Source organism: Camellia sinensis, chromosome 4, assembly GCF_055761805.1.
Source record: "Camellia sinensis isolate YWXY chromosome 4, ASM5576180v1, whole genome shotgun sequence".
Classification (NCBI taxonomy): domain Eukaryota; kingdom Viridiplantae; phylum Streptophyta; class Magnoliopsida; order Ericales; family Theaceae; genus Camellia; species Camellia sinensis.
The window spans coordinates 8337077-8349728 of NC_138964.1; the positions used below are offsets into that span (position 1 = coordinate 8337077).

Here is a 12652-nt window from a genome sequence, read left to right on the forward strand (position 1 = left end):
ACCACACTGCGTAAGGACGAGTGCACTTTGTTAAATAATTCCCTTGGCGTGTTTGCCATCGCGTTCCGTGCAATACGCTGGAATTCTTGTTGGTGGTAACGGTGGCCTTTGAATGGTGCTAGTAACCAATCCGGTTTGCATAGCCAGAATCGACAAGATAATATTTGCCTGCAGATATGACGACAATGTATGCCGCCAAAACGAACATTCTGCGTCATTTTCATATAACGACTTGTCAGGAAAAAAGTATTTGTTAACAAACCTAATAACATGACCATGTGTTACCTTCGTCAGGATGTGGGAAGGGGACATTGTCATTTGTTAGTATCTCGTTGAATATGCGACTATCATGCATACTTCCTTCCCATCCGCAAGAAATGAATATGAAACACATGTCGAAATCGACAGCGGCCATTATATTTTGCGTGTGACAGTATTTCCTACCGAAATATGTTGCCGCATCTGGCCCCGTAACCCATGCACTGACATGTGTTCCGTCTATTGCGCCAATGCAGTCCTGCAAACATGGATAAATTGTTAATAACAAGTGTTTCCTTCTTGCCAAGCGTCAAGTGCAGTTAATAACAAAAACAAAATATATTTTCTTGATTTATATGTCAATCAGGTATTTCCGTCTAGAAGTACCTTGAACGGTAGGTATTTCCGTCTAGACCGCACGTATGGATGTATACGATGCTGACTGTATGTGGGCCGGCAATGAACAACTGTGAACTCTTTCATGGAAGTTAATACGTTATGCACGTGCCTCGACACAGTCTCCCCGGAATGTTGGAACCGTTCTTGGATTTCCCAATTTTGCTTCCCTTTCAACACATGAATAAACATCGCAACGCTTTCTTCAACAACTAAGCCATGTGGACGTTGCGGGACTTGTAACCCAAAATCATTTACTAATGTCTCACACAATGCGGCAAAAACTTCCTTCGGCATGCAAACATTTTCCTCAAATCGACCCATATGCCCCGCATATAGTTCGCATATCCATGCATTCCCGGTTAGTATAGAAGTGCGACACGGCGTTTTATTCATGTGTTTCTCGTACCATTCTGTCGCCCACTGACATGCTTGTACAAATGTGCAATTCTGTTCTTGTTGCACCTGGACCGCCATTTGATTAAGCATTTCCGTTATCTCATCATGGTTGCTTCCATCCCAGGGATTCATCGCGTCTTCGTTCATGCGAAAGCTACAAAAGTGGCAGCCTTTCATTCAGTTGGCACGTGAATCATTGACTTAAATTATTTTCAAGTTTGCAATTAAAAAATTCCGAGAATGTTTTTAATCAAAGCAATGCCGTCACAAATGTCATATGGAACACATGCTCATATGAATTGCACAAAAAATCAAGATGTTCAACTTATGCTTTACAGGGGGGTCATGGTGGTAACAACCACAAAAGTAGCCAGCAAACTACACTAAAGTTTGAACTTCAGACATATAGGCATTCATAAGCGTGCAAGTAAAACATAATTCCCTGTCTCAAACGTAGGCACACAAAATATTAAAACACAAACATCCCATTCATTTCCCAAAAACGAAGCACAACCATGCTTCCGGTCCGTCAACCCATACACTAACCTAAAACCTGTTGCTGCCCGTAGCTAGGAAGAAAAAAACAAAAACGACATAATGAAAACATTCACACAACACCATCCTGTTTTAGTACATTGCCAACAATACCATAAGTCTACATTTTAAAAAGGAAGACAAGGAGATGTTTCTTAAACACTCGTAACACCGCTACATCACATCCGGCGACCCCCAAACAGGTTTGCAAAAGGCGTCGACGCAGTACACTGGAGCTGTTTCTGTGTAAGCCATCCAATGATGTGGTCGTCATCAGGCTGGCACATCATGATCTCCCGGTAATCAGCGTTATCCATAAGTGTGGAGGCGAAGTGGAATAACGGCGTACCAATCATGGATGGAATACTGCTCAGCTTATGCATGCACTCGGAAATAGTGTACAGCGATTCGTTGCCTGTGAGGTGCCTCACCGTGACCTGCTGATTCTTCGAACGAACCACATCTGTCATTCTGTCCATGCTTTCCGCAATAACGGACGCACCACTTGTTGCCTTCTTCGACTTTGAAACACTTGTTGACGGCGTCTTTCTCCTTTTTGGCTTTTCAATCGGAACATGCTCGAGTGAAGAATCGGAATCCACGTCCTGTACTCCTGCGGGTATTGGATCAGCAAATGGCTGCGCTCCCAAACTACGCACTGAATCAGATGAGGCCTCATCAGCTTCAGGGAGGATCTCTCCCGGGGTCCAATGGTGCTTCCCAATAGCTGATGCCCCCATGAAAACCGTCTCCATCAAGTCACGGTGTTCCAAAGTTTTTTTCCTGAACTTCGCACACACCTTGTTGATCTGCAGAAATGTAGATGTACAAAAGAGGCAGACGTTATATTTCATATAAATAAATTGCAGTGCAGTTAAATGAAGAACTAAAAAATGTACTTGTAAATGACAGATATGAAACTTGTTTGTACATGTACTTACTGATTCCATCTTGTCCCACCACTCGTCAGGTGCCTGAAACAAACCGGTGTCATAGTCAAAGCCTATCCCGGACACTCCCTTACTTGAATCCATCAACTTTGTCCACGCCTGCCACTCTTTTTTCAAGCTCATGTACTTATTCTTCAACTGTTTTAGTCCATGTTTTTTTCCAGTTTTTCTCTCAAATTTCCTTGACAACGACTTGTACCCTGCCTGGCTGAGGACTAAGAATGGGCGATTTCCTTTACTAATCTCATTTGCGATCAACTGGAGGAAAACTCGGACTGAGTTACTGTCCCATGAGGCCTTGTGGCTTAATTGATTTTGTGTCTCTTCAAGGCTGCTTGACTTGTCACTGACAATGCCTTTGCTTTTCGAGTGGTTACGCGGCGAAGTACGTGTGGAAGCCATTACTAATGTACGGTTACAAAAGATTACCATCACAAATTTGGTTGTTACATACACACGCATAAGCCAATGACACATTATTAACAACAAACAGACATGAATGATGCTAAAGTTAAATTTGCATATACCCATTGGAAATTAGTAACGAACGTAAACAGGTTCCATGGAAGTTAGTAGTAGCCACAAAAAATATGATAGTTAGTATTACGGCTCCCATATGCGAGAACATACTACCAACATACTACGAACGTACTAACTACATACTAACAACATACTGACAACATACTAACGTCTTCGTACATAGTAACAACATACTGACAACATATTAACGTCTTTGTACATACCCCCAAACATGGTACCGGTGCTTACATACGACACACCAAAATGACAACCACAATGCAGAGCACATACACAATGGTCTTAAGGACACGCAAGGATTGTTGAATGTCTATGACATCAGCCCGCAAGTGCATGGCAATTTCATCTCCGGGAGACGCATAGCCTTGGTTCTCTCGCCTTGGTTCTTCACACCAACCAATCCAACTGACACAGGGCTGATGAGTGGAAATTATGGAACTATTAGTTTCAACGGTTGGTCATGTTCATACAGTTATGATCGGTAAAGATTGGGTCACTCACCACAGGGCGGGGACAGACAAAGTAGGGACGCCCTGGATTTTTGGTGGACCTGGAAATCTTAACAATACAGGGGCCATGTCCACAGGCACACATTCGACGTGGCCATGTACTGGAAGTTGCACTAGAGGTAAATGAAGCCATGCTATGTTTGACAAACATTCGAAAGTAACAATGAATCATAGCAGTAATTAGTTTATGATATCCATATTTCAGGTTAAACATGAACTGAATACGCTGATGCACAAGTTTCATAGGATGGGTTTACAAACTCATTAGTTTATTCATTTTATGTTAAAGAAAAACAGCATACCAGTTATAGTTTCACTGTCAACATGTTTGTAAAATGAAAATTTTAAACTAAAATAATGACAAATCCCCACATGATATAAGCTGGATATTTTACTTCCTCACATTATCACCTTCAATTAAAATTATGCCAAAGGTCAAGCACTGAAATGTTTTTTTTACATTTTTGATAAATATGTCAATGAAAACAAAAATCAATTACTTTCTGCCATATGCAATCGAGTGCTCCAATGGCAAGTTTACATTCATGAATCCACACTATAATAATAGTGTAGTTGAAGTTCCATACATTTTCTAATAACAGTTTGAAATGTCCAGTGTAATGAGAAGTGAAGTTGAATAACCACAAAAAAAAATCTCATATATATGAATGAAGCCACATATGAATACAGATTTTTTGAAGAGACATGGAGACATTCTCAATCAAAGGAAGTGGTGTGGACATCTGGGTTTATGAGAGGTTTGTAGGGCTGGAAAATTGATTCTATACTTACGTATGTGTCCAACAATTTTAGGTCGGTTACATGAAGCTTGTTTTACCATCCTACTCAATCAAAGCCTTGAAAGGCCATAATCTTAGTTAAACCACAAGGTAATATGCCTTTCTTTATTATCTCAAACCAATTTAATTTGTTCTCCCTCATCTCCCAATGTTACCTTAAATGTACATAATGTCACTCTTTCTCATCTCCTAAGCAACATGATTCTTGTGTTATAACAAAGAAATTGATTACATGGCAGCCTATGTTGAAATGCTATATGATTGTTCAGTTCAAAGCAAGATCAGGACATGATGATGTGGAGACATTCTCATATTTATGACGACAAAAGCATAGGGTTTTACTCAGATTTAAGATTATTATGAATACATAAAATTAGATTTTAGATTTCAGCAAAAAAATTGATTACAAATTCGAAATTTCATAAACAAAAATCAGAAAACATCACAAATTCAGAATTCATAATTCAGGAAAATCAGATTGCATTCACCATTCACAAATCAATAAACACTTTGATATGAACTTTTTTGTTTTCTGTAATGAGAATTATAAGAAATCAAATTAAGAATTTACGAACTCAAATTTGTTTGTAAATTCAGATTTTTTTAAGACAGACATTCTGAGATTTATGAAGATAAACATAGAGGGCAAATTCAGATTTCAGATTATTATGAATACATATATTTAGAAATTCCAGCAAAAAAAATGAATGGGACAAAATAAATACATTATCAACACATAGAGTTCAGATTTTTATGAAGACATTATTATCAATAATTCCAGATTTGAGTTCAATACATTATTATCAATACATTTTCTGTTGATAATGTATTATTATTATCAATACATGATCAACACATAGAGTTCAGATTTCAGCAAAAAAAATGCGATTACAAATTCCAGATTTGAGGAAAAAATCAAAACAAATCAGAAATTCAGATTTCAGATTTCATATTTCCGAAAAATCAGATTTCATTTTCAGCATTCAAAAATCAATGAACATTTTGATATGAATTTTGTTCTTTTTTAATGATAATTAAAAGAAATCAAATAAACAACTTATACAAAACTGATATTTGTTATGGAGACACATGGAGACATTTGCAAATTAATGAAGAGAAAAATTCAGAATTTTTGTAAATTCAGAATTGTTGAAGACACATGGACACATTTGCAAATTAATGAAGAGAAAAATTTCGATTTCATATTTCAGCAAAAATCAGAAATTCAGATTTCATATTTCACAAAAATCTGATATCAGCATTCAGATTTCAAATTAGGCAGAACAATCAGATTTATGAAGATAGAAATTTAGATTTCAGATTCTCGAAAAAATCTGATTAGAAAGTCCAGATTTAAGGAAAAATTAGCAGAAACAAAGTAGAAAATCTGATTTCAGAACCGTTCATGTTTCATAAATACAGATGTCATCTGTGAAGAACACCTCAAAAAATTGTCAAAGAAATATGTGTTTTCCACCACAAATCAGCCGTGATGACCAGTTTCCATGACTGAGCGTCCATCGGAGTGAGGTTTTGCAGTGAGTGCGAGAGATATAACACTGGGTTTCCCATTGTGCAAACCGAAATGAACAAAATGTAACCCAAAGAATTAGAGGAAAATTTTGCAGCAGCAACAACAATGTTTCAAAGATAAACCGACCAGATCGGCTTCGAGGATAAGCTATTATGCGAACAAACCCCCAAAAAAACAAAAAAAAAAAGAAGGTAAAACCAACCATTACCTGAAAATCGATCGTGTTTGAGAGACTGAGGATGAGGGTCGCCGCTGATATGAACTCCGGTGGTGTTGGCCTGTCAGAGGTATGGCTATGGTTCTTCCCCGAGCAGCGCTGTTTAGGTCGCCTCCTTCGACGAGCGGCTGTGGATGACCTAACTACTGCGAAGTGTGCGTGGGGGGAGGGGTTACAGGCTGTGCTTTTGTCAACACAGTGCCAAGGGTAGTTTCGTACTTTCAACTCGGCTTGTAGGTAAGTCATGCCCGTGAACTCATTTTGTCGTTTAATGGCTAATTTAGCCTATTTTGGACTGTAGTGGCTATTTTAGCCCAAGTTGAAGTTGCCAAACGGAGGCTTAATCATTGTGTGAGCCTAAACTTAACTTTATTCTCTCAATATCTAAGTTCTCTTATCTAAAATTTAATTTAACCGTTGGAGTATTAATTACAATATTTTTGATTGGAATATTTCTTGTTTCGAGTACTGTAGAGAGGATCAAATAAAGGTCTATTTGGGACGAAAGAATATTATAAAATCACCTTTCACTGTCATCATTGTCAGTCACACCTTGATTTTTTTTACCCAAGTTCATTACCAAATTATTTATAATAATATCATTTAAAATCATTCCATCCATTCAAAAATATGAACAAAAATAAATAATAACATTCGCTCCCGACAATGATGATGATACATGAATAAGACATGATATTATACCCTTGGGCTTACATAACAATAAATAGAAACAAAAGGGATTTACCCTTACACAATATATGACACTCAGCCAATAAGTAAAGGGCCCCGTGGCCAATAAATAAAAGACTTCAAGTCATGAACAATCCTCCAACCTGGTACCTGAAAAGTTTGTCAACATGTGTGATGAGCACTAAGCCCAATAGAGATCTCCAAGATTTTAACCAATCACAACGTCTAGATAAAAATAATCATACATGCACAATGATATTCCATATAGGTAGTACGACGGTTACTTTCCAAGAATATATTTCCATAAATATGTTTTTCTCAAAACAATATCCTCTTGACACAACATAGTATAAAATCAATCATTCTCTTCCAATTTTTTGTTTTACATCCAAAAATATTTTAAAATCCCATTTTGTTGTTTAAATAAACCTTCTGCGTTGACATAAGAGAATCTCAGTTAAACATTCGTATAGAAAATATGACCCCACATGCAAATCATAACCCAACCCTACATCTCAATACGCTGCATGCCCCTACGCATCAATTAGAGGTGTACAAGGGTCGGTTCGGATCAGGTTTACTCTAAGCCCGCCAACCAAACCAAATGTGACAGGTTAGAGAAATTGCCACCCATTGCCGACCGTAAGCATATTCAAAATCGACCATGCCCACCATTCGGATTGGCGGTCGATTCGGTTGGCAAGACACAAAGAGAAATCAATCTACTTCATACTCTTTCTCAGGTTGTAATTCAAACAAAAATCAAATTCAAACATGTATAAATGGAGTCAAACATATTCAAACAAATATATTAAATATGTAAATAAATTTAAGAAAGAATAGAGAGTGGAATAGTAGAGATAGACTCACCATCGCCTAAATTAGAGCAACATTCATCATCATCGGAGTAAATCTGAGCATCATTGCCATCGCCATCTCCTCATAGATCTAAGCATCATTGTTGTCGTTGATTAGCACTATCGCCACTATAGAGGGAGATTAAGAGCAGAAAATGGGTTTCCAGTGAGAGAGATTGTGTCACTGTGAGAGGGAGACAAGGGTGAGATGAGAGTATGAAAGATCACCATTGTCGCCTAGAGAGAAGAAAATAAAGTGGTTTTTACGAAGGAAACAAGAAGGGTGAGAGATAGACTGTAAAAGAGAAACATGGATGAGAGAGGAGACTGAAGAGGCATAAGAGAAAGGAGGGTGAGAGAGAGAAAGAGAGACTGAAGCGGTGGAAGAGAAACAAGGGTGAGAGAGGGAGAGGGAGAAAGGAATTGGAGTAGCATGACTACTCAAAAAAAAAAAAAATTTGGCGTGACAGAGACGTATTGAAGAGGCATGAGAAAAGTCTTTAGTCTTGGAAGTAGAAAAGGCAGACTGTATTAGTATTGGGAGAAGACAAGGGGTCTTGGTAAGATAATTCAAGGAGCCAATAAAAAATCCACACATTTTACAAATATATCGGTCGGTTCGATTTTGGCCAATTATACACTTCTACAATCGGTACTCGACCGAATATAGAACTGGTTTAAAAAATTTAACTCGCTGCTGACCCAATGTAATTCGAAACCATCCGCAACTATATTGGATTGGTCGGATTCGGTCGGTTTTTTCGGATGATTCAGTTATTTGTACACCCCTATCAATACATCTACTATTTTCCCTAACCATAGGCCCAGGGACTAAAAGATAACCACAACATGAAAACCGATAATACATATACATTCAAAAAGAAATAATTGAAGTAATACATACTACCAATTTCATCTCCTCTGGCCTACAACACGAATGATAGATCCTACAACACACATAATCTATAACACTTTACCAGCCTCACCTAGAAGGGGGTGCCCCTCAGGTCACACTTTTCTGGGCACAAACCGGAAAGGAGATGAAACCCTTGTCAATGCGCTATGATTTAGCGACCTCACTCGGAGAGAAACGGACCTCATTTCACACTTCACTGGGCGCAAACTGGTAAGGAGAAGAAACCTCTGTCAATGCGTCATGCTTTATCGGCCTTGCCTAGAGAGAAACGAACCTCCCAAACAACATACAATTAAAAGAATAACATGCTAACTACCAAAATAATACATGGTGTAATACATACACCTAGTCTCATTATCATAATCTCGACTAGTAACAATCAAATACATTAACCCACTTCTTCCAAAACCTACGCCATGCACCATCGTTCAACAACGGATTTTCCTGCATTTTTGAAATCTTCCCAAAACAAAATGTGGATTACCAAACATCAAAACCATAACTATCCAACAACCGTCTCATAACACAAACACATCCACAAGCATTCCAATTCCTTTTCTAACAACATAATATTCTACAACTTAATAGTGGAATTATCTATTCACAATGTCCAATTACAATCAACAATACATCTTTTTACCTTACATAGCGCATCCTACAATAGTACTCACAGCATGTATCTACCAACAATTAATATCCTCATTCACCGATGGCCAAGGACAAAACTCTAGACGCCAACTACGTAATCAAAACAATAAATACACCCGTAGATATTTCCATATTCTCGTACGTTCCAAACTCTCATGTTTTATAAAGGAGGTAATTAATCACACTTTGTTTTAAAAATAAGTCCACATTATTCCAAATCCCAACATACACAACACTTACCAACACCCAATAACATTAATCGAAAACTCCAAAATTTGTAAACAACCACAACATAACCAAATTTCAATTACCTTAAGCTTTTCCTTTAAAATCCCAAAAATTTCGAAGGAGATACCAAACCCTACCAGCCCCATATCCTAAACATGCTTTTACAACCCATAATCAATTATAAACATAACCCACAAACCCACCAATTTAAACTCAAACCAACCCACATGCTTTTTAACAAAATTAACCATAACACTATGTTTTTAAATGTCATAAAAATTATCACAAGTCTATCTATAGCGAGGTATTGAAAAGAAGCTCTAGAATCCCTACCTCTTGAAGCGAGAAGGAGAAAAGCCAAAAATCCATTGGTGACGAAAATACAATCTGCTCAGATTAAAATGACGCTCTCGTCACCCTCTATGTTTTGATCTATAGGACTAGAGGTAGAAAATGGGTGTAACTAGATAAAACCCAAGCTTTTAGGTTGAAGAAACCCAAAAATGACAGAAAATGAGAGAGAGAGATAAAGAGAGAGAGAGAGAGAGAGAGAGAAAAGAGAGAGATTTTTTTAAAAACAAAACTGATCTAAAAAGTGACTTTATGGACTGATATATGCGTAGACCGCTTGAGCGACCAAAACACCGCTTGAGCGACCAGACACAATAAGTGAGACCACTCGAGCAAACAAAGTACCGCTCAAGGGCACAATGACATACTCTCAGAAGTTTTGTAGACAAAGGCTAACCGCTCGAGGGCAAGAGGACCGCTTAAGCGCAAGAAACATTGCTCGAGCGAGAAAAACACCCTCTTAGTACTTTTGCAACCTGCAAAAGTACCGAGAGTTCCTAAAGACCGCTTGAGTGTAAGAAAGTTTGCTGGAGCGAACAAGCAGAATTCTGTGCCATAATGCCTCTGAAAATGAACTCCCAACTTGTTTTAAATACAACCACAATACTCGAACAACCCAATTCAACAAGAAATAAGATGAACAAGGATATAAACAACCAGGTGTAGACACCTCATTTTTGACCGTCTTCAAGACTTGGATGTCATCATTGGTGCACATGATGATTGTGATTATTTGTGCTCATTTTAGTGCCCGAAGCCCTCGGCGGAATGCCCTGTTTTTGAGCCTTTAAACCCCCATCCATTCTGTGCCCTGTTTTGAACCAACATCTTCTAGCTTGCAACCCTTGGTGGCTGCCGGCCACCAATTGAGGTTGTCGGCCATTACTGGTGGACGACCGGCCACATTAGTGGTCTGCCGGCCATTGATGACTTTTTTGTAGATATTTTCTTGATAGCTGTTCCAGTTGTTGGCACAATCAGCTTGATCACCATACACGTGTATGGACTGATATAACTTAACCAAAAGCTTGTTTTTCTATAAATATGGGGCCTTCTTCCCCATTGAAGAGGGTTACAAATTCTGGAACAAAATTCTCTCTCTCTCTTGAACTTTTGTGCATACAAGTGTAGATACACTTCAAGTTTGCCTATCAACCCTTGATCAAACTTGACCACCTTTGAGCTGAGGTCCTTAGAAGCCTTCTTGGAGCTTTAGAAGGTGTTTTTGACTTGACTTTGTGCCTAGAATTGTTGCTTGCTTCAAGAGGTATAGCACTCCTCTTTTACACTTGTTTTTCATGCTTGTTTTTTCATCTTATTCAACTATTTTTGGCTTGATTTTGAACTGTAAAAAACTCTGTTTTTATGGCCTAAAGGTGATGGTTTGAGGCCATTTTCAGTTAGGGAGTGTTCCACCCATCTTGCTTCTTTGCTTGTAAAGTTTTTGTGCCTTTGTTCATCACTTTCAAACCAAATTTTTTGGGCCTTTTAACCACTGAATTTCAGAGATTTTTCAATGGCAAAAACTCATTTTTAAAGTCCAAATTTGGAGGGTTATGCCTCCTCTCCTTGTGTCTTGTTTGCATGCCTAGTTACTTTCACAAGTTAGCATATTTTTCTAGCTTAACTTAGCTCAAGTCTAGTATGTTTTTGCCTCTAAAATAGCCTGCCTTAGATCTGTTTTGGGCTTTTTGGGTCGATTAAGTCTTATTTTGCATGGTTATAGTGTAATAGTCCTCACAAGTTGGTGTTTTAGGGTCTTAGACACCTCTTGTTTGAGTTGATAGCATCTTTTGGTATTGTTTTCCGCTCTATTTCAGCACTATAAACTCTGCAATCTCCCTCTTTGCTTCACTCTTTCATTTTCTTTTGAGCATCGTTTCAAGTTTGGGATCCTTTAAGCTTGAGATTGAGGTCATGCTTAATGGTTTAATCCTCTTTGAGGGTTTATTATCAACGGCATGATCTCTCTCTTGCCTTACATTATCCCTTGGTTGACACTTCTTTCATCTTAGAGGATGCTCACCAAAGGACAAATTGATTAAAGGATGATTAGGTAATTAAAATGTGTAAACAAAATTGGCAAGTAAAAGTGGCAAGATAAGCATTCTTTGTGTTGCATTGTATGTGTTCAAATCGGACGTTAATTTGAACACAAGAAAAATGGGACATTTCATACTCAAAAGTGATGAAATGTGCCACTTTCCTTGGTCTCCATTGCCCTTGATCATGTATGATAGGTGAAAGCACTTGAGTCTTGTTTTGCACTCATTAAACTTGTACAATTTGGTCCCTTAGCCATTATTCATGGAAATTGCTTGATTGATGGTTTAAGGGCCAAATGTATCACTCATTTGAGCTTGTGTTTATGATAAGGGGTGATACATGGTACAAACAACCTGTGAGAATGCCTCTTCTTTGCCCTATTTGCTCTCCATTCACTAGAACAAAAGTAACCTATGGTGACGAAAACTAGTGAAGAAAATAAATTTCGTCACTAAATAAAAATAATTCGTGGGGAATTTATAAATTTGGTCACATATAATAAAAAAATAAAAATGATAGATGACGGAATTTATTTTCGTCAATAAATACTTCATTTTAAGTGAGGAAAAATTAAGTTTCGTCATCAAAAATTTTCCCACTAATTTTTTTAGGTGGCGCCAAAATTTTGGGACTTTTAGTGAGAAAAAAATTTGTCACTAATTATAAAATTATTTGTGAGGAATATATTTTCGTCACCAAAATGTTTTAATATTTTTGATATCTTTTGGTGAGGAAATAATATTGTCACCAATTTTGGTGGGAAGTTTTTGATATATTGAGCG

General features: G+C 37.8%; 1 protein-coding gene across 1 annotated transcript; it reads right to left on the bottom strand.

Annotated features, from left to right (window-relative positions):
• Positions 1 to 1520: 1520 nt before the first annotated feature.
• On the bottom strand, positions 1521 to 6474 carry LOC145823254 (L10-interacting MYB domain-containing protein-like). Its single transcript, XM_082922844.1, has 2 exons — positions 2529 to 6474; positions 1521 to 2396 (listed from the first exon to the last, which is right to left on the bottom strand). The coding sequence occupies exons 1-2, from the start codon at positions 3066 to 3068 to the stop codon at positions 1767 to 1769; spliced, it is 1170 nt and encodes a 389-aa protein (XP_082778970.1). The 5' UTR covers positions 3069 to 6474; the 3' UTR covers positions 1521 to 1766.
• Between the last annotated feature and the right edge of the window lie 6178 nt (positions 6475 to 12652).

Bases quoted from the DNA above. Each gene is read 5' to 3' on its own strand.
- LOC145823254 (XM_082922844.1), bottom strand. From the start codon at position 3,068: ATGGGTATATGCAAATTTAACTTTAGCATCATTCATGTCTGTTTGTTG. The intron at 2,397-2,528 runs GTAAGTACATGT...ACATTTCTGCAG, and splicing joins GGTGGGACAAGATGGAATCA to ATCAACAAGGTGTGTGCGAA.